The 23,167-nt window shown below is 37.7% G+C and overlaps 1 protein-coding gene across 2 annotated transcripts in view; it reads left to right on the forward strand.

Annotated features, from left to right (window-relative positions):
• Positions 1–22,721, forward strand: part of ME1 (malic enzyme 1) — a 196,846-nt gene extending 174,125 nt beyond the window's left edge. Inside the window, exons 10-14 of one of the 2 annotated variants that reach the window (XM_059941724.1) lie at positions 7,934–8,039; positions 9,446–9,588; positions 11,351–11,524; positions 17,006–17,104; positions 21,071–22,721. In XM_059941724.1, coding sequence (XP_059797707.1) covers positions 7,934–8,039; positions 9,446–9,588; positions 11,351–11,524; positions 17,006–17,104; positions 21,071–21,238 — 690 coding nt within the window. In that variant the 3' untranslated portion in view covers positions 21,239–22,721. The remainder of the gene's footprint in view (positions 1–7,933; positions 8,040–9,445; positions 9,589–11,350; positions 11,525–17,005; positions 17,105–21,070) is intronic. The other variant, XM_059941726.1, reaches the window with a different exon arrangement.
• Positions 22,722–23,167: the final 446 nt, after the last annotated feature.

Genomic DNA, 23,167 nt, shown 5'->3' on the forward strand with positions numbered 1-23,167 from the left:
GGCACAGAAAATAGAAGTCCAGAGGTAAAGACATTTGCCTGAATATTACAGATCCAGAGAATGTCACATCCCAATAGTTTTTCATCTAAACCAGGTCATCACATCAACTTTGAAAAGGGTATAGAAAATACTTGGGAGACCTTTATTTTTGTCTTTTGATTCTTCTGTTTTTGGCAAGTAGAGCCCTTGAGTGATGCTGGTTTGCATGATTCCTGGCCTTCTTTCAGTACTTACTCTCCCTGCGTTCCTAAGTCACCACCCAGAATTAAGCCTTCGGGGCTGAGGCTGTAGGTAATTTATGTTTCTTGCTCGATGGATGTCTTCTGGCCAAGTTCTGGCTTTAGTGGCTAGGAGCTGCCAGTGCTGTCACTATGATTAATAAAGTAAGATGTTCATGATAAAAGCATGCATCTTTTCATATAATGTTTATCTGCCTTCTTGATGATTTGCTGCTCATTCTAGTAAACTTAGGTGGCTTAAACACATTAAATACTTTTCATTATATCTCAGGTTGCCAGCCAAAAGAGCACTACTAGAAATCTGTGCTTTTGCACTATTCTGTAGCTTTCCTTCTTTAGAACTCATCATTTTATACTTTTTTGAAAACAGATCACGTACCTTTTAAATATGCTTCTGGTAGAGATCTGATAAATCCTTTAGTGCAGTGATTCTAAAAACTGGCTAATCACTTGAATCATCTGAGAAGCTTTTTAAAAAATACAGATTCCAGGGCCTCATCCTGGATTTGAATTAAAATATCTGGCAGCAGGGCTCAGGAATCTATTTTTCCTCAGGTGAGTCTGGCACTCAGTTGGCTTTGGAAAGTCCAAATCAGGTTCATTTTTATTACACTGTCATCATCACCAATCCAAACCGTTTTCTAGATGGAGAAGCCAACATCTGTAGAAGTATCAAAGGACTTGCCCAAGGCCATGAGTGAATGGAAGGGCCTAAGGACTTCTCCATCCTGATCCTGAGTCCCACGTTCAATCCCCAACATTTGTAGATGGCATTTATTGTGTCTAATTGGGGAGCTTTTCTTTAATTTGTTATATATCATTAAAGGTTTTCAGAAGTAACATAAATGTATTTGCTGTTTGCTATTAGCATGTATTCTGCTACTAGTTATTTATTCATGTCCCTAAGCCAACAAAATTTATCACAATTTATATCAATTTATCTTGACCACAATCAACAGTCATGAGGACAACATTGTAAAATACATTTTTAAATGTTTAATTTGCTGTTTGGGATAATCTGGGACAGTGAGCTCAGGAAAATATTTTGAATTATTGAACTAAGAAAACAAGGATTATGTCTCTCCCACCTTCAGATTATTCAACATCTTTTAAATTCATTTCACATTATGGATTTGTAGGTCCACATTCAATATAAACAGACTAGACCCTCTTCTCTCATTTACATGCTACTTGTAGCAGCTGTTCAATTCATATTATACAAGGTTGAATTTGGTTATTTCAGCTGCTAGTAAAACTTTTCTAAGACTTTTACTCTCATGCTAGTTTTATTTATTTATTTAATTAATTTATTTATTTATTTATTTTTGGCTGCATTGGGTCTTCGTTGCTGCGCGCAGGTTTTCTCTAGTTGCGCCAAGCAGGGGCTACTCTTTGTTGCGGTGCTTGGGCATCTCGCTGCAGTGACTTCTCTTTTTGCGGAGCATGGGCTCTAGGTGCACGGGCTTCAGTAGTTGTGGCACATGGGCTCAGTAGTTGTGGCTCGCGGGCTCTAGAGTGCAGGCTCAGTAGTCGTGGCGCATGGGCTTAGTTGCTCCGCGGCATGTGGGATCTTCCCAGACCAGGGCTCGAACCCGTGTCCCCTGCATTGGCAGGCAGATTCTTAACCACTGTGCCACCAGGGAAGCCCTCATGCTAGTTTTATTTTCTCATATGGGAGGCTACTTCTTGGCTTGGTAATATAATAAAAATGAATAGATTTCCATTTTTATGGAGATCATATGCAAGTTTATTTAAAACTGTATACCAGAAGCAGTTTAGATATATTGTCATTGGCGTGTTGTTTGTCAGTAGCTAAATGGTCAAGAATGGGTTGTTTCCTCAGACTGGGGACACCCAGATGCTTTCAGCAAGCCTTCACTGTGAGCTACTAATTCTTCTGTTTCTTACTGTGAGCCACAGTGCTTTCCCATGGATTGTGTGGAATCTATTGTTTTGTGAGCCCAAACATTTTCTAAAATAAACAAATCTGTGGCATATTTCCTCTTAAACTATTTTTAGTACTTCCAATTCTTATTCTGTTAACAACCCTGAAAATCTTATAAATGTCCTTTTTGCTCACAGCCCTTTCAGTGGGGTTTCTGCTTTCTATTTCAAAGTAAACCACAGATAAAAAAAGATTAATTATAATATTTTACTGTTATTAAAGAAGAAAACTTGATACTAGAATACATTAATATAACATTGAAAGAAAGATCTAAGACATATGGTAATTCCTTGACCATATTCAGCATTGGTTATTCCTTTGATGGAATGTATTTGCATAATACTTAAACTTTGTCAGGTGGAAACCAAAAGACCAAGAGGCAAAACCCAGTGATTCATTCAGTCTTCTCTAAGAGATACGCATTTTATCAGCAGCTCTCAAGATTACATTACATTGCATTGAGATGACTATAGTTGGTTTGGAGTAGGTGAATAGTTATCCTGAGATAGTTTTTCTTTGTTAGACAACCTAGCAGAGGTTCTAGCATTAGATACCCTGAAAAGCAAATCTCTAAACCTTTGAAGAAGTAAGCACCAGGCTGAAGTTTGAGGAATAGTTCCTGTAACACAAATCTGCATTAGCAAGGGAGCTGCTGTTCCTGCCCATTTGAGAATCAGGGTCTCGGCCACAAACAAGAAAGTTGCCAGATATGTAGCTGCCACCCACTGTTACTTAGCACCCACCTGTTGGTGGTGGGCTAGAAACTAGAGACTGGAAACACAGCTGCCTGGAAACAAACACCACCACCACGAGCTTCCAGAAGAGCCATATGACTACCACTTCATGATGTGCATTTCTCCTTCAGGGTCCTGTGAAGGCGCATTAGCTTGGTGAGTGCTGTGTTTAAAGCAGAAACCCTAGCTGCAAGGGAGTCTGGGGCCTATAATTTAGCCCTTTAGGCTCCATTGTACTGGAAGTAGTGCTAGAAGCAATTTGCATTTCTGCAGTATTTGCCATGTAGGACCTTAGTGAGATTTTAGTGTAGTTACTTGCCTTTATACCTGCAATTGAGTATATGTGTTTCTGGGAAAGAGTAACAAGCCAAAACTATGTTAGCTTAGAATTCTGGAAGCTGAAGGTTATTATTCCCGGGAAATATATCTCCCCAAGCTGCACCTTTATTTAGTACGTGTCCTAGAAATTGCCTCGTTGTGAGAATGAAAATAGTCATGAATTTTAGTTTATACTGCTTCCAGAGAGAGCTCAGAAATAATTTAGATAAATACTGTAACTGTCAACCTGCTCCAGATTCTTACCCTATCCATGACCAGAATTTCTCTTTTTTCTAATAATGTAGGATTATTTTTTGCCAAATAACTAAGCAGTAATAAGGGCATTGAGGTAGCAGGTGGATTGCAGAAGTGTTTTCATCAAATCATTTCGGGGAAAGGAACCTCTTTTTTTATTTTATTTTTTTAATTTTTATTTTTTATTGGAGTGTAGTTGATTAACAATGTTGTGTTAGTTTCAGGTGTGAAGCAAAGTGATTGTTACACATACACATTTTTTTTTCAAATTCTTTTCCCATTTAGGTTATTACAGAGTATTGAACAGAGTTCCCTGTGCTGTACAGTAGGTCCTTGTTGGTAATCTATTTTAAATATAGCAGTGTGTACATGTCAATCCCAAACTCCCAATCTATCCCTTCCCCCCTTGGTAACCATAAGTTCGTTCTCTAAGTCTGTGAGTCTGTTTCTGTTTTGTAAATAAGTTCGTTTGTATCATTGTTTTTAGATTCCGCACATGAGCAATATCATATGATATTTGTCTTTCTCTGTCTGACTTACTTCACTGAGGAACTTCTTATTTTCAAAGCAACAGATAGGAATAACCTTGGGTAAAAAGAAACAGTGGAATATGTAATCACAATTAAAATCATCCCGAAATAGATAACCAACAAGGACCTACTGTATAGCACAGGGAACTATACTCAATATTTTGTAATAGCCTATAAGGAAAAAAAAGAATCTGAAAAAGAATATATAACTGAATCACTTTGCTGTACACCTGAAACTAACACAACATTGTAATTCAACTGTACTTCAATAAAAAAATAAAATAATAAAAAAAAAGAAAAACAAATTAAAATCATCCCCTGTATCAGTCAGCTATTCCTGTGTTATCGAAAGCCACAAAGTCTCAGTGACGTGCAAACAATAATTCTTTATTTTCTCACATGCCTGTGGGTCAGGGGGAGTGGCTGTGATGGCGCTACTGGGTGGTTCTGAGCTACAGGTTGGGTCCAGGTCTGCTTCTCAAGGCTCATCGTCCGTGGACCAGCAGGCTGGTTTGTACTTCCAAAGCAGTGGTGACGGTACAAGAGAGCAAGCAGAAACAGCAATTTACTCTTAAGGCCTAAGCTTGGAACTGGCGCACTGTCACTTCAGCCCACATTTTATGGACCAGAGCAAGCCTCGTGTTCAAATCCAAAGGCAAGGGGTAGGAAAGTATACGCTGCCTTTTGTAAAAGGAACTGTAAAGTGTCATGGCAAAATCACTGACACAGGAAAGAGATGATGAGGAACTGGGGCCTAAATCAAAGTCTGAACTATCAAAACTTTTGGGGGAGGATTCTTGTGGCACGCAGATACCTACCTCTGCTTTCTTATTTGTGACTAATTATCATTAAGCCTAGCTGCTTTTTACATGCTAGGATGATGCTTAATTAATCTCTGTGATTGAGATATGTAAATGAAATGAATTTCCCAGCTGTGAAGCTAAGAGAGAGGAGGATGGGGGCACCAGGTAGCCTCACCCCCCCCCCCCCCCCATTTAGTGCGAATTGTAAAGATTTCGGTATTGTAATAATTTTTTATATTATTAAAAGGCAATTTAAAAATCTTATAAATACAAAAGAATGGTTTGAGAATATTTAGTGGTTACTCACAAAATCAGTCTAGGTTTACATCAACTATTTGTGTTAGACCTATGACAAGTTGTAAAAAGGTGATGATAATAGGTTTTATGGAACGATTTGATGCTTCCTGATGAAAGTATAGCAACTGAATTTATCTGATTCTCTTGACTGATTTTTTCTTTAATAAACATGATGAACAAGAATATAGACTAACAATATTTGAGTTAATGTTACTAGAGCCTAGAATGTTCTCTCCTGAAGTGAATATGAAACAGGAAACCAAATTTGATTTGGAATGAATTAAATGAGGTTTTTTAAAAATTGAGATATAATTGACATATAAAGTTATATTAGTTTCAGGTGTACAACATAATTATTCAACATTTGTATATATTGTGAAATGATTACCACGATAACTCTAGTTCACATCCATCATCACACATAGTTACAAATGTTTTTTTCTTGTGATGAGAACTTTTAATGTCTACTCTCTTAGCGACTTTCAATATACAGTATTATTAACTATTATCAGCGTGCTGTACATTACACCCGCAGGACCTATTTATCTTATAGCTGGAAGTTTGTACCTTTTTACCCCCTTCACCCATTTTTGCCTCCCCAGCCTCTGGCAACCACCAATCTGTTCTCTCTATCTATGAGTTTGTTGTTTGTTTGTTTGCTTTTTGTTTTTTGTTTTTTCAGTTTCCACATATAAGTGAGATCATATAGTATTTGTCTTTCTTTGATTTACTTCACTTAGCATAATACCCTCAAGGTCTATCCATGTTGTCACAAATGGCAAGATTTCCTTTTTTGTATGGCTGAATAATATTCCTATGTGTGTGCATGTGTATTTTCTTTGTCCATTCATCCATTGATGGACACTTAGGTTGCTTCCACTTCTTGGCTATTGTGAATAATGAGGCAGTGAACATGAGGATACATATATCGTTTCCAGTTAGTGTTAAATAAGAAGATTTTTCAGTTTCTCAGATGTAGTATATTTTGATGTGCAAGGAAGAAAAGGTAAGATACAACTTTTTAGAACCCAGCAGTGAGTAATGGTGAATTTCGTTATTAGGATGCTGTTAGCTCTGAAGTCATGCTCATGACAGAAAACAGTGGTACAGAAATAGCACTTTACAGCAGACTACAAAAAAAGGTACTAGAGTTATAAGTGCTAGAACTATGGTTTTTTCTTCTTCACAAAAATTTTAATTATAACAACTAACTTTGAGTTCTTGTTAAAAACTGGGCACAGTCCTAAGTGCTTTAGATGTATTATTTAATTTGCTAAAAAGCTGATGAGGTAGAAATTCTAATTATTCTTATTTTATAGATGAAACGAGTGCAAAGAGGTTCATATGTTTCAAGTTATCTGTAATTCACATGTATTACTTTTAAAAACAAAAATAAAATGATAACCTTTTTATAAAAATTTTTGCTTTGTATTGGAGCATAGTTGATTTACAACGTTGTGTTAGTGTCAGGTGTATAGCAGAGTGATTCAGTTATACGTATGCATATACCTATACTTTTTCAGATTCTTTTCCCATTTAGGCTGATAATAACCTTTTAAAGCAAGAATATTGTACCATCTTCAGGATTAACAATTTGCATACAAGTTGACGTATACCATTTGTAAAGTGTTTTCTCCAGAGCTGTACTGTGCTGTATTACTGGAAAGACTGATTTCTAGCACCTGTCTTGGGCAAGTTGCTTGATATCTCAGAGCCTCTGTTTCCTCATGCAAAAACCTAATTGTATTTGCCCTACTTTTCAAATTGTTGAGGGAATCAAACGAAATATGTGAAAACAACTTATAAGCTATAAAGTACCATATAAAGTTAGGTAGTGATTTATTATGTAGTCAAAATCTTAAAAATTTGTAGGTAGAATATTATTATTGTTATTATTATTTTTTTTTTAATAATTTAAAAGTCAAGTTTAATAAGTAGTTCACTTAATTTAGCTATTGCTTCCTGGGGACAAAAAGCTATTGTATCACTCATTCTTTGATGAAAGCTTCAATGAAGTAAGGAGATTGAATAATAGATGAATGAGGAGAATTCTAATTTGAGCAGATTTTTATTCCTGGTCGTAGAAGTGTGGATGAGAATTTCATCTTCAGATCTACTAATCATGTGGAAAGATACAATACTGAAAGAGCAGAAGAGAAAAAAAAGGAAGGACCAGATTTTCAGCTAACACTCCTCACCCCCATCCTACGTTCTTTTTTGTAGCTAGGATATTAAATTACATGTTTCCTAGATAATAATACATGGTACAATTATAATCAAAACATTACAAAATAAAAACATATAAAGCTAGTAATTATGTAGAACATCAAAGTATGATATAAATGTGGCATCAAGTTCCATTCTTAGTGAGTAGTCCATAAATTATTTGTGCAGCCGCTAAAGGCAACTTTGCACACTCTAAGACACTGCTTTATCAACAGAAATCATGTCTAGTAAACAATATCTTTATTTAAATGATGTTTTTCATTGCTATTTGTTAATGCCAGTTTCTCATAAATGTCTGTAGAGTTAGGATTTTAAATATTAAATAATAATTAAATAAGGGAAAGGCTTTATTTTGTTCACTGTTATATCCCCATTGCCTAGAACATTGTCTGAGACATAAATCATTGTTGCAAGAGTGAATGAAATAATACTCTGGTAATTGGAAAGGAGACTTTAAGAACAGCTGGAAGACATAATACATAAAAATGTTAAGCATCAATATGGGTAATATGCGTAATATTCTGAAATTTCTTTGACTCTCACATGTTTGGCAGATTTATCATTCCTTTTTATTTGCTGTACTTAGGGACGTGCTGCCTTAACACAAGAGAAAGAGGAATTTGCCCATGAACATGAAGAAATGAAGAACCTAGAAGCCATTGTTCGAGATATAAAACCAACCACCCTCATCGGTGAGCTTTGGCTTCTTCCCCCCTGCCATAAACCCTACCTCAAGCCCACGTGGGCCTGATTTGTTTTCTTACTGCTGAATTTTGAGACCTAATTTAGCTTTTTGAAATTCTAACCTTTGGCGTTCACAAACAAAATTACGCCTTCCCTGAAGCAACAGTACCCCCCAGACGCCTAGATTTGTAAATTCAGTGCCGTCTTCTTCATCTTACTGATGATCCCAGCTGAAGCGTGCGGTTCCCTTTGCTCACTCAGTCAACCTGCCAATACCTGGCATATCCAGCACTTTGCCAGGCTTGATTATTCCACATAGACAGTGGTTCTAAAAGGGGGGTGGTTTGGCCCCGAAAGGCAACACTTGGCAATGTCTGGAGACATTCTTTGGTGGTCACAGCTGGAGGAAGAAGGGGTGGTCAGAGCTACTGACGTTAGTGGGTAGAGACTAAGGATGCTGGTCCGCAGCCTCCAATGCCCAGCAGAGCCCCCCCCCCCCCCCACCGCCGGTAAGGAATTGTCCATCCCAAAACGTGAATGGGGCCAAGGTTGAGAAAGACTGAACTAGACCCTCCTTGAAAACAGGGACCGTATTTCATGTCTTTATGTTCCTCATAGTAGATAACTCAGTGTGTTACACACTGCATGTGCACAGTAAGATGTTTACTATGGACACATTTGTTGTGGTTGAAAAAAACTCAAAGAAAGTTTTGAAACTTTATATCCTTTATTTTGTGTGTATATAATGCCAACCCTTACTTGGTATTATACTCCATTTCTAGAAGCTTCTGTGAAACAGATGACAATATTGAGAATAATAATGAGAACCATAATAAAAACAAATACTTACTCCACGACAGGAGTTAATGGGTAGTAGTAAGCCTTTATTGTTGTTTTTTATAAACTATGTTCCATCAGGAATCTTACTTTTTACATTTTCATTATGCTAATAGCTTTGTTCTTCTCTTCAAGTTTTTTCAGTGAGTCATACTTCAGTTTTATCATTGAATCGGATGATTGTCTTAAGTGTTAGCACTGGATTATAAAACATGATTGCTTTATAGCCTGAGAGACTGAAATATACTTCTAGAATTGTTTACAGAGAGATAGTATATATTAGACACATTTATTTCCTGATAAAATTGCCTGTAATCAGAATTCCTAGTGATTGGTCACTAAATTTATTAATGAGTCAAATGTTAAAGCTGTGATTTTTTTCATAGATACTTGTAGATTAGTAACCTTAAAAGTTGTTGGCATTAACGAACATCTCTTTTTTGTCACTTTAATACAGATATTCTATATTTTGTTTAGGGGGTATTACAAAATGACCTGACATGTCTCATTGTTTTGGGGGCACTGGATTAATTAACCAATGATAGTCCTATTCACTGGTTTCTTGTTTCTACATTAGGAGTTGCTGCGATTAGAGGTGCATTCTCAGAGCAAATTCTCGAAGACATGGCAACCTTCAATGAACGGCCTATTATTTTTGCTTTGAGTAATCCAACTAGCAAAGCAGAATGTACCGCAGAGCAGTGCTATAAACTGACCAAGGTAAAGCGAAAATGGAATAGTCAAATTGTGATTCTTTATAAGGGAGCCCAGGGTATCTAAGGTGCTTACCGGTTAACCTTTAAAAATTTTATAACCAAGACTGAAAGAACAGTGAACAGGTCAGGAAGGATAAGAACCATATCCTTTTTTAGAATCTTGTATAAATCCTGTTCTTCAATAAAACAAAATAAACTTTGTAATGTTTTATTGATAATTTTCCTCAAGTGCTTGGGAAGTATCTAAGATTTAAACATAAAAGTTAAAAAGGAAAAAGCTTGATCCTAGATACTGATGCAAATAGCTTTTCACTAGCTATTCTCAAACATTGAAGCACACAGTATAAAACCACAGTCTTATTTCTGCTTTGCTAACTCCTGCTGGGTTTGGATTTTGATGGCATGGGTGGAGCATTTGGGCAATTATTTTGACATCCAGCCTGGTTGGGATAGGAGTCCTCAAAGCTTCAATACTTTACTGTTTCCAAAAAAGTGACTTATTTTATACTGTGCTTGTATTAATATATATTTGACCAATATGTTGACAAGAGCCCTTTTTTTCCTTAAAAGACTTGAAAATGTCATTACAACAAAACAGAAGTTGAGTCACATATATCTAACACTTTTATTTTGGAAAGAAATCTAAAATGAACTGGAAAAGATAAACCAGACAGAGTTATGTCACTCTGCATAAACAAAACCTAATTTTGTGCAAGACATAACAGTGTCTGATAAACACCTAGATGAGAATTTCTATTTTTTTCTCATCTATTTTCCTCTTTTTATATCCTGAATAAGGTTGAATCATATTATACTTTACCTTTATAGAAAAGGTATAGTATGACATTTGTTAAAAATGAATAAGTTAATATTATTAATATCATAATGGATTTAGACTCAAGGTATAAGAAGGATGAAATTTATAACCCAATCTATTACCATTTAAACTATGCTTTGGGGATTTAGTGCTTTTTTAGACTTTTCAAATGCATTTCTTAGATTGTAGTGCTTTATTTGTTGAGGGTTTCCTATCCCTGTTTTAGAAGCCTGAACGCTTCCATCTGTATCACCTCCCAGATCAGACAGACGCCCCCCTTTTGACTGGCAGTATGGAATACAGCACCTGAAAGGCCCTAAGTTCATGCCGTCTTAAAGCCTGTAATACATGAGGTTCCTCAGAAATATTATGATGAAATAGTAAGACCAGGAAAAAAATAAAGACAGTTTTAGACACTTTTTGATAATTTAATCTTATTCTTATCTGCTAACCCCATTTGTGCTAATGAATTTTTTTCCTATATGACTTTTCAGATAATTCTTTACAATACAGAAATATATAAAATTTGTCCCAGTGATTACATTGGGAGCCTGTTGACCTCTAAACTGTAACCTAAAATGTCATCCTTTCCAAGATTCAACATATTTAACATATGCTTTTTGTCTTCAGAAGCCTGTAAGTGGAAGTCTGTAGTCTAGAGATGGTTGATGGGCCCGTGGGTTGGACCACTGCCAGCAACAGGATGGTGGTCTTGGGGTCTCCTGTGCTTTGCATGCTTCTCCTAGGAGTAGAGAGGAAGATAGAGAACAGAAATAATCACTCACTCCAGAACTTACTGCCAGCATCATGATAGCTTGCTCACACTTACTAGGAAGTCAATGAAAAATCAGACTTCTTTCTAACTACTCAGTACTTGAATTACTCTCTTACGATCCATTTGTTTGAAGATAGCCTGCCTCCTTTTTACAGTTGTGTGTCTGTGTTGCAGGGTCGTGCCATTTTTGCCAGTGGCAGTCCTTTTGACCCTGTCACTCTGCCAAGTGGACAGACCCTATATCCTGGCCAAGGCAACAATTCCTATGTGTTTCCTGGAGTTGCTCTTGGTGTGGTGGCGTGTGGACTGAGGCATATCATGGATAAGATTTTTCTCACCATTGCTGAGGTATTGTAAAATACTCTACGTTTGCCAAGGATGTAAAATCTCAGATCAGCTCATTGTAGGTTGTCTACTGTTTTATTTATTTAGTATCCCAGCTCACTCCCTAGAAGGTGTAAAGTCCAAAGAAGATCAAATCTTTCCCAGTAGAGAGTAAGGGATGGGTAGTAAGTTCACATTGAGTCACTAGTAAAGAGTGTTCTTCAGTAGCCAGCAGAAAGACTATGTTCTGATTTCTTAAAAGAGGGCTTTTTTTAAATTGCAGTACAGTTGATGTACAATATTATATTAGTTACAGGTGTACAGCATAGTGATGCACAATTTTCAAAGGTTATACTCCATCTATAGCTATTATAAAATATTGGCTGTATTCCCCGTGCTGTACAATATGTCCTTGTAGCTTATTTTATACCTAAAAGTTTGTACCTTTTACTCCCCTACCCCTATATTGCCCCTCCCCCCTTTCCTCTCCCCACTGGTAACCACTAGTTTGTTCTCTATATCTGTGAGTCTGCTTCTTCTTTGTCATATTCACTAGTTTGTTGTATTTTTTAGATTCCACATATAAGTGACATCAGACAGTACTTGTCTTTCTCTGTCTGACTTATTTCACTTAGCATAATGCCCTCCAAGTCCATCCATGTTGCTGCAAATGGCAACATTTCATTCTTTTTTATGGCTGAGTAGTATTTCATTGTACATATATACCACATCTTATTTATCCATTCACTTGTTAATGGACACTTAGGTTGCTTCCATATCTTGGCAATTGTAAACGATGTTGCTCTGAACATAGGGGTGCAAGTATCTTTTCAAATTATAGTTTTGTCTGGATATATACCCAGGAGTGGAATTGCTGGGTCATGTGGTAGTTCTACTTTTCGTTTTTTGAGGAACCTCCATACTGTTTTCCACAGTGGCTACATCAATTTACATTCCCATCAACAGGGTATGAGAAAACAAACCTTTTTTTTTTTTTTTTTTTTAAATCTTCACACTTTCTATTATGTTCTGTGACAGTAATGAGACAATAAAAATTTTGTTTCCAAATTATGGAGGAAGTGGTAAATATTTCTCCATGGAGAACCTACCTAGATGATGGCATTTTTTTGTTTGTTTTTTTTTTGGCCACACTGCGTGGCTTGCGGGATCTTAGTTCCCCAACCAGGGGTTGAACCTGGGCCCCAGCAGTGAAAGCACCGAATCCTAACCACTGGACTGCCAGGGAATTCCCGATGATGGCATTTTGAAGATTTAAAATGACAGTCTGTTAGAGAACGAACTTATGGTTACTGGGGTGGGAAGGGTGGGGGGAGGGATAGTTAGGGAGTTTGGGATTGACATGTCACTGCTGTATTTAAAATGGATAACCAACAAGTACCTACTGTATAGCACAGGAAACTCTGCTCAATATTCTGTAACAACCTAACTGGGAAAAGAATTTGAAAAAGAATAGATACATGTATATGTATAGCTGAATCACTTTTTTGTACACCTGAAACTAACACAACATTGTTAATCAACTATGCTCCAATATAGAATAAAAAGTTAAAAAAAAGAACATACCTCCAATATCTATCTATCTACATATCTATCTAATAATCTTTGTAGTACTGTACTAATATAAGCATTATGGGGAAAAAAATGACAGTCTGATTTGGTATAGTGAAGTGTTTATTATTCAGGGTGCAGTGCAGAATACAGAAACCACTCTAGTGTTTCAAGCAGAGAAGAAATTAAAACAGAGAATTCGGTGTTTGTAAAGTCATTAAAAGGACGGAAGTGGGCTCTTCTGTGGGCCTTCAGGAAGGATTCACAGAACAGCACAGAGCAGAGCCAGTAGGGATGCTCTATTAAGCTGCTGTTTAGAACTGTGAAGGGTCTGAAATTTCACCTTACCTGCAGGCTAGCAAGTCAGCCTGCCACAGATTCATAGATGCTGGCAAAAGACACAAAACTCTTAGGTCAGAGACAAAGGCACAGGAGGTACTCTGAACCTAAGGCTCGCATCAGTTCCCCTTGCCTCCCAAACCTCAGGGGGGTGATACAGTGGTTGGACCGATATTTGTAAAATCATGAGCTTTGGATAATTGGAATATTCACCTGGTTGACACGTCTGAGGAGGATGCAATTCATGAAAGAGAAATTTGAGTGAATTTCTTCTCTCAAAATTAAACCACTGTACAACACGCTAACTAAACCCAACCAAATAAAACCTGATTAATGTTCACATATTTTCATCATGCAAACAGGCTATTCTTGGCGTTGTGAAAGATTTTTATGTTATTGGTGTGATCTCAAGGAGCCTAAACCCGGGGTTTCGCGCCTTGGTGTCATTCTGTGAGAACAGAGGTCGGCCAGCTCTAATGCTCCTTTCTTTTTCTTCACTGCATTAAAAGCATGACGGCTGGTGTCTTAGAGCTTCTTTGACTCAAGAAATCTTGTAAAGCCAAGTAGATGTCTAATTACTTCGGAGGGCTTTTCAAAGTTGTTCTTACATTAAGGGAAATGTAGTCATTGTCTTTTATAGCAGACACATCAGAAGAAAGATGATCTTTTTACTCGTGGAAGCCAGTGTTTTCTTTCCTAAATAACTCCAGCACCCTCTAGTGACAAATTTCATGAAAAAAAAGTCTTTCCAGTATATCTACCCAGGGAAAGTAATAATCACTCTCAAACACCTTTGAAGGAAAACAGTAAGACGTGGTGAGGTTACTGGTGTTATTCTTATCATAGCCAGCTATCTCTCTGGCTGAATCTTGGCCTTTCCACCGTTCTCCTCTTAGGCTTCAACACGATATTCTTGTTTTTCATGCCACCTCATTGTTTTCTTTGTCTCCCTTTCAAGTCCACCCACCCCCTTTTTTTTTAAGATTTTTTTGATGTGGACCATTTTTTTAAAAGTCTTTATTGAACCTGTCACAACACTGCTTCTGTTCTATGTTTTGGGCCTCTGGCCGCAAGGCATGTGGGATCACAGCTCCCTGACCAGGGATCGAACCCCTACCCCTGCATTGGAAGGCAAAGTCTTAACCGCTGGACCGCCAGGGAAGTCCCTCAAGTTCCTTTCGACTAAGCTTCTTCCTAGTATTCATTTTTTTGTCCTCACTTTTCTCTTTCCTTTTAAAGTCTACTTTCAGAGATCTCACGCATTCTCTTATTTCCATTCTCGTCATCCTAAAAGGGACCAAATCTGTGTATCCCTATTCTTATCTTTCACCACATCTCCAGTGACCTGATGGGTATTTCCACCAAAATGCCCTGTTATTTCCTTAAATACAGATGTGGAAAACCATTTCTTATCTCCCCTCGCCCTCAATATCCCCATTTCTGTTCGTGACACCCCCTTTCTAAGCAGGCACCGAAGCTTAGAAACCTGATGTTCTTTTTATCCGCCCTCAGCCCAAAGCCTTTAAACACACCAGGCATGTGAACACCCATATGTAACTGCCCTGTGTATCATCCTGCCTGGAAAACCCCGAGACTCACTCCCCACCTGTCTAAGCCTGTCTTCAGGTCGCGGCTTAAGTCCCACCTCGTCCTTGGGTCCTTTTGTGGCCTCTCTGACTCACTTTGATCTTTCTCCTTAGCCATGGCTGTCTTTAGCAAACACTTCATTTGATTCCTAGTTGTATTATGCTGTCGAGAGTTTCACGTATTAAACAATCAAGTCTTGCCTTATATTTAAATTGTATGTTATCTTCTCTAAAGACGGAAGGTCTCCCATATACTTCTTTCAAAACACCAGTAGCACTAGTGCAATACTAAAGCACGTAGCAGAAACTTAGTAAATACTTATTTAATTAAATAGAACTAGTAGTCAGTAGTATTTATCAGTGAGAATAAATACAAACTACCACAGACAGAGCTCTAGAGGGGGCAAAAAGAAGAAAGTTCTTGTCTAGATTATATTTTGTAGTTAACAAAAGTAGCATGTAAGAGATCTAGCTGAATGTTCTGTTTGCCCACCCCAAATCTAGTAGCTGTTAGGATTATTGTCAAAGTACTAATTGGATCTCTTATGGAGCTAGTAATCTCATGGATTGGACCAATCTCAAAGACTATTCCTGCACATTTTTATATCACAAAGAGATTTTTGGATTTCTCGGTCCTCTGGACAGTCCCTTGGACCTCTGATGCTCCCTGGGGTCAGCCCTGCTGGCCCTGAGCGGTCTGTACGCAGCCTGGAACACTGTCCGCTCCCTCCTGTTCACATCTGGGAGGCAAACCTGGGCCTCCTACCCTCACACCCTCCTCCTAAGTCACCTGCTCTGTGTTCTCGCATTCTCCTCACCCCACCCTTTCTGCTATCTGCCCAGAGGGCTCTAGAGAGATCCCCACTGACAACGGCATCTGGAGGAAACCGATTCATGTAAGTCACTGGGTAACTGAAAACCCAGGTAACTTTAACGTTGATATAATACTATTATCTAATGTACAATCCAAATTCAAATTTGCCAGTTATCCATAAAAAGGACCTTTATAGCCTCTAGACTACTCTTTTCATCTGCAAGAGCATTTCAGCCTTTCTGTTTCTTTTGTGGCAATGACATTCTGAAGAGTACAGGCCAGTTGTTTTTTTTACAATGTTCCTCATGATTTAGTTTAAGTTGTATGGTTATAGGGTTTGGTTTAGGTTTCCCTAATAATTGAATCCTTCTCAGTGAATCACATCAGGAAGCACATAATGTCAATTTGCCTCATGTTTTTAAGCTACTTTATTGAGGTGTGATTGACATAAGAAAAAGCCGTATATCTTACAACTTGATGAATTTAGAGATGAGTAAGTATACACCTTTGAAACCATCACCACAATCCATGCCATAAACAAATCTATCACCTCCAGAAGTTTTTTCCCACCCTCTTTATTATTATGAATGTGTGTGTGATAAGAATATTTAACATAAGATCTACCCTTGTAGCCCATTTTCATGTCTACACTGTTTCCTTTAGAGATAGGGAGTGGCTTGGGGACAGCCAAGGCTGAGGCTAGTTAGGTGATTTGGATAATCCAGAATCTGTATCCTGCTTGCCATGTGAGTCAGAAGTAGCTCTCTCAGCCTCCTGCTCTGCCTCCCGTGCAGGAGTATGTGAGCTGGGAGCAAGGCCTGACCAGCCTCTCCTCCTCTTGTTTTCAGGGTCCGTTTCCATCACTTTTCTCATCCTCCTCTGCCTTCCTTACCCTTCTTCTCCCGTCCCTCTAGTGCATCAAACAAGAAAGCTGCCAGCATTTCATGGTACCATAGAAAAGGAACTGGGTTAAGAGGAAACCCAGATGCTCATCCCCATCTATTTCACTATTTGTCTTCTCCCACCGGTCACCAAGCCTCTCTGAGCTCAGTTTTTCCATTGAGAAAGGGAGAGATGCAATTGGGTGATGGCGTTAATGGGATCTTCTTTTATCCACGACCGTTCACCATTATCCTCACAACTACCACATTCTATGGTATGAAGTATTTTTTTGTCTTTTTTTTTTTTTTTTTTAAGGTTATAGCTCAGCAAGTATCAGATAAACACTTGGAAGAGGGCCGGCTTTATCCTCCTTTGGACACCATTAGAGATGTTTCTCTGAAAATTGCAGAAAAGGTAAAACCACTCTTGTTGAAGCCTCATTATTTTCCCTTCCACCTGTGGCTGAATGTGCATGTTTAGGTATTAAAAATCCACTTCCTTGAAATATCTGTATCAACTTATTATGTCAGAAGTCAGAGAAATGAGGCCTGGTGCTTCGGCAGAGCTTAGGAACTATGTTTGATCCTTAGAAATGGGTTGAATCATTAATTTCCCCGTCCTTTTTCTCTCCCATAATTCAGATAATTCATCAGGGTTTCATTTCAGCTAAGCCTCCTCCACTTGGCCTTTTTTTTGGTTGGTGTCTTCCATATGACACTGAGATAGTCACCACAGTATTGCACATATGGTAGAGTGACAGACCTTGAACCACCTGCCTTATCCATGTCTCTGTGGATGTGTGGCACCTTGAAAATCACAGTTGATTATACTGGGCAGAAAGCGAAACAGTGAGAACAGAGAACTCAAAGCTGGCTAGGGTGGCGGGTGAGCTCTTCAAGGAACTAGCCAATTAGAACCTACATTTTCTACAACTAAGACGAGAGAGAAACTGACTCTTTTTGCAGCCTAGTTGTATTCATTTACTAAGGCTGCCATAACAAACTGCCACAAACTGGGTGACTTAGATAACAGAAATTTATTTTCTCACGGTGGCTAGAGATCTAAGACGAACGGGTTGGCAGGTCTGGTTTCTTTGGAGGCCTCTCCTTGGCTTGTCGATGACCACCTTCTTGCTGGGTCCTCGTGTGGCCTTTCCTCTGTGTTTGCATGTCCCTGGGGTCTCTTTGTGTGTCCAAGTTTTCCGTTCTTATAAGGACACCAGTCAACTTGGGTTAGAGCCCGCTGGAATAGCGTCATTTTAACTTAATTGTCTGTTTAAAGGTCCTATCTCCAAATACAGCCCCACTCTGAGGTACTAGAGGTTAAGGCATCAACATTTTCAGGTGACGTATTTCAGCCCACGATAGTCGTCATATGTTGAAACTAGGGTTTCTCAGCCTCAACTCTCCGCACATGTGTCTGGGTAACTCTTTGTCACGGGGGCTGTCTTGGGCATTGTCGGATGTTTAGCAGCATCCGTGGCCCTTATTCACCAGATGCCAGTAGCCTCTGCAACAGGTGTGACAACCGAAAATGTCTCCAGACATTGCCAGATGTCCCCTTGGAGGCAAATTTGCTCCTGGCTGAAAACCAAAGCTATTAGCAAGTGTATCAGAACAACACCATTTAGATTTCATATGTCATGATTTATTTTGTTGATTCAGGGTAGATGCTTCAAAAACCAAGTACTCCTTCAAAAAAAAAACTTCAGATAATCTGCTTGGTTATCTATTTAGGAAAGAGTATGCTTATGTTTTCTCCTAATTTGTATCTACTAGTTTTAAACTAGTTTGAATTATTAATACACTGAACATCACATTATCACTTTAAGTTCATTTTGAAGGTTTCAGTGCAAAGGAGTAGCATATGATCAGAGAGGTAAGTAAGAAGACGAGGGACAGCAGGAGAGTATGAAAAACTCAGATATGACAACTAGAAAGAGGAACGAACGCTGAGTGGATAAACAGAAATTGGGAAACCTAGACAAAGAATCAGCTTCAGGAAGGAAGGTGATATAAGTAGACTGCAGGTTTGTGGTATCCGTGGCAGCGGGTTGGCCAAAAGGTTCGTTCTGGTTTTTCGTAACGTCTTACAGAAAAACCCGAATGAACTTTTGGGCCAATCCAATACGTTCAAATGTACAATTCTAACAAGTAGATGGTGATGACTGAAACTTAAAGAGAGGCTGGATATACAGGTGGGGGATCATCTACATGTGGTAACAGGTGAAGCTCTCATCTTCCAGAGAGTCTGGCATTGACGAGAAGGAGAGAGTGAAGATTTCACTGAGAGAGAGCATTGTTAATACGGTGTGTCCTGGGAGCAGAAAGAGGAATGGATTTCTGCAGAGTCCGTCAGGAATGAAACAGAACATTTTATTATAAAAGTGATACAGCCTTTGCAAAAGAGGCACAGGGGAACTTTTTGGGGTGATGGAAATGTTCTGAAACTGGATGTGGTAACAGTTGCCCAACTCTGAATTTATAGAAATAATTGGATTATACGTTAAAACTGTTGAATTTTGTGGTCAGTGAATTGTAACTCAAGAATATCTGTTAAAAACATAGTAATACCACATCGTAGGCACTCTGAAAAATAGAAAAGAGGAAAATACCTGATATTCTACTTTTCTAAAACAAGCATTGTCATCATTTTGGCGTGTGTGTTTGCTTGCAGTCTGTTTTCATTTGTTTGCTTTCTTTTCTAACACTGTTGTAATAACATGTAAGGGTGTATTCACATACTTTTGATCATGCTTTTTTCATAAACACTTTTCCATAATACAGCACAGTCTTTATAACTTTAATTTTTTCATAAATGCATAATTTTACATTGAGAAGAGATACTTAATCATTCTGATATTCTTCAAAATCACGCTTATTCAAATAAGTCTGTCATACAAGTAGCTCCTTAATGATTGCTTTCTTAAAAACTGGAGTGAATTAAAGAGCACATATGGAGTGATTAATTTTGACAACAGGGAGAATCCATTCTTCAACGAAAGCAGGGGAAGAGAATGTTTGAAGATATGGAGGAGACAGTTTGAGTTGAGGAAAAGAGAAATTGAGATCGTTCTCTTTGATCAGTTGGAATTTTCTCAGCAGAGTGATGAGAGTCAAATGGAGACTTGACACGGGAAGGTTTGAAATTGACTTTGGGGAAATTGATTTGAGACAAAGTTTTTTTAGTTCGTTTTTGATTTTTAAAGGGTAAAAGCATAATGTACAACCACATGGGCCCAAGTAAGTTTAGGGAAAGAATGACATGGCAGGAGACAGCTCTGAAAGGAGAAAGCCAGCACTGAGCGTTCCCCACAAAGACGTGGAGACAAGGTTCTGTGATACCAGTAAGGCACAGAGCATGGAGACTGGCTCCAGAGCCCCGCTGATTAGAATCAGGAGACCCTGGGATAGAGAAAGAGGTTCCGTAGGAGGCCGTGGTCGGAATCGGGATTGCTGAAACTGCAGGGTATCTGAGTTCAAACTTAGCAGGGATTTTAAGGTATTTAGTTCAGTTAATTATCAGTCAAGTCATTTCAAGGCTGTTAAGACTGACTTATCTGAGAAATTTTGGTAGGATCACCCATGAGTAAATCTGTACTATTCACACTTTCCTTTCTTGCTGATATCGTAGTCTACTCTTGTTACATGATTTATAATTGCATTTTCACTTTATATCTTCTTTGTGATTATGTGTTCTTATTATAATACACTTAATTTTTTGGAAACAGACAAGATATAAATTAGAACTTAATTTTTTGATACATAAAAAACTTCTTTTTTTTTAAATTGAGGTATAGTTGATTTACAATGTTGTGTTAATTTCTGCTGTATAACAAAGTGATTCAGTTAAACATATATATATCTATATACACATTCTTTTTTTTTCATACTCTTTTCCATTTTGGTTTATCATAGGATGTTGAATATAGTTCTCTGTGCTATACAATATGACCTTGTTGTTTATCCATTCTATATATAATAGTTTGCATCTGCTAATCCCAATCCATCTCTCCCTGGCCCCTCATTCCCCCTTGGCAACCACAAGTCTGTTCTCTATGTCCGTAATTCTGTTTCTGTTTTGTAGATAAGTTCATTTGTGTCATATTTTAGATTCCACATATAAGTGATATCATATGGTATTTGTCTTTCTCTTTCTGACTTACTTCACTTAGTATGGTCATCTCTAGGTCCATCCATGTTGCTGAAAATGGCATTATTTTGTTCTTTTTTATGACTGAGTAGTATTCCATTATATATATATATGTACCATACCTTCTTTATCCATTCATCTGTTGATGAAACAGATAAAAAATTTCTGACATGTGCTGACCATCATCTCTATCCATTAAAATAATTAATATTCTTTTCTTATTTCTAGATTGTGAAAGATGCATACCAAGAAAAGACAGCCACAGTTTATCCTGAACCCCAAAACAAGGAAGCATTTGTCTACTCTCTGATGTATAGCACTGATTATGAGCAGATTCTACCCGATTGTTATTCTTGGCCTGAAGAGGCCCAGAAAATACAGACCAAACTTGACTAGTAGCTTAATAGCTGATATTTCTAACTCCATTAATGAGGTCTTGAAATCTTTCATAATTTTCAAAGATTGGAATCTTTTATAATGATTCATAATATACTAGAGTAAGATAATTTTACTTTAACAATCTAAAAATTTATGGAAGAATATTAATATACTTTAGGGTAAACATCTCACTAGACAATTTTGCTTCATTTACTTTATGGTTATTTATGGTTTCTATCTTAATTATTTTGCCCAAGTTCTGTTTAAAAGCTATTGTAACTACTACTGAGAAACCCATCATTTTTATATAGGGAGCTAAGGGGAAGGCTAAAATTAGTAATAAATTGATATCAGTATTAAAACCCATAATTCTTTTGTTGTTCATTTTATTAAAAATCTACTTTGTAAAAAAAAGATCAAAATGAATTTAGGCATAGACGAACTTTTGCTAAAAACAGAAACGACACTTACTCTGTTGCCTAGAGAAAAACAACTCCTCAGGTATTTTTATTCCAATCCTAGATTATACCTGTTCTTTTTGTGCAGCTGAATTCTAACATATCTAAGAAAGACCACTGCTGTTTACAATGCCTTGTGCAGCCTTAGATTTTAATGTTCTTTCGACATTGTTCCATCTCCTTATCACCTTGGTCCTCAGTCAGAAATCCCTTCGTAAAAGCACCTTTCTTTCCCCCTGACCAAATACCCTGTCTCAGCTCCACACCGTTGCTGCTGGGCCTTTGTGGACCATGGCCCTATCCTGAGGTTGGTGCCTTCAGCTGAGCACAGCCTGAGAAGTGGGCAGAGCTGAGAAGAGTGGGTGAGCTCCTTGAGAAAGGGCTGCCTGTGGAGTTGACGTCTTCAGACAAACATCCCCAGAGGCAAGGCAAGCTGGGTTCCCAACTGAGTGACCTGGCCTAAAGTCCCCTTGATTAGCTCAGGTAATTAAGAGCTCATTGTGTTACAGCAAAGTCACTTTCCTCTGGGTTTGAAGAAAGTTTTGTAACCACTTCCCCAATATCAGAAATTATCTTTACATCAGATATTAAAATATTCTAATTACTATCAGTAGTTACAGCCCAGAAATGAATGTTAATTTCAGGTTTTACTTTTGAAGTTAATAATTGAACCAATGGAAACAACTGTAAATTCTTAAGCTCAGGTGCAGTAACATTTACTATTTATTTATAGAATTATATGGAGACTTTTTTGTTTTTGAAGTAATGCTTTTAAAGAGTGTAAGAAGGTGTTCAAGGTAAACTATAGTAGTACATGATTTCATTAAAAGTTGAAGGTTACACAAGTTGTTTTAGGTGTCAGTAGAAGGGGTAGGGGTATTTCTGACGGTAACGTTTAGTCAAGGGTTTCCTCAATATAGTTATTTTGAAAAGATCCGGAATGCCTATTTCTCGTCTAGTTTCCATGTTGTCTTGTAGCTCTAACTAAATGTATTTACTTATGCAAAGATTTATTAAAGCATAGAAACAGTGAATGAATAAAATTATAAAATAATTGTCTTTTTTTCTTAAAATATTGTTACACATAAAAATGACAATGCTGGGTCTTGGCAGTCATATGATAGGGAATTTGGAATTTTAAAAATATTTCAGTAGCGAATTTCACTATGAAATTCGTGCATTTAATATATGTGTAGTCATATTTGCTGTATACTGTTATGAATGAGCCACTTCCTTGTCCTCAGAGAAAGATAATGAAACGAACGTTGGATGATTACTTAACCAGGTACCAGGCAGTCTATATACCTTATCCTATTTAATGTAGTCCCCGCAGTTCCCTTAGGAAGTAGATAGTTTAAGTAATGTGCCAAGTCCACAGAGCTCATAAGTGAAGGAGGAGGACTCTAAATCCGTGTTTACCTTTCTCCGTAGTCTGTTCTCTATTCACTAGAGTACAGTTAGAACAGCACTGTCGAAGCGGAAGAAAACA

Source organism: Balaenoptera ricei, chromosome 12 (genome assembly GCF_028023285.1).
Source record: "Balaenoptera ricei isolate mBalRic1 chromosome 12, mBalRic1.hap2, whole genome shotgun sequence".
In the NCBI taxonomy this organism is placed as follows: domain Eukaryota; kingdom Metazoa; phylum Chordata; class Mammalia; order Artiodactyla; family Balaenopteridae; genus Balaenoptera; species Balaenoptera ricei.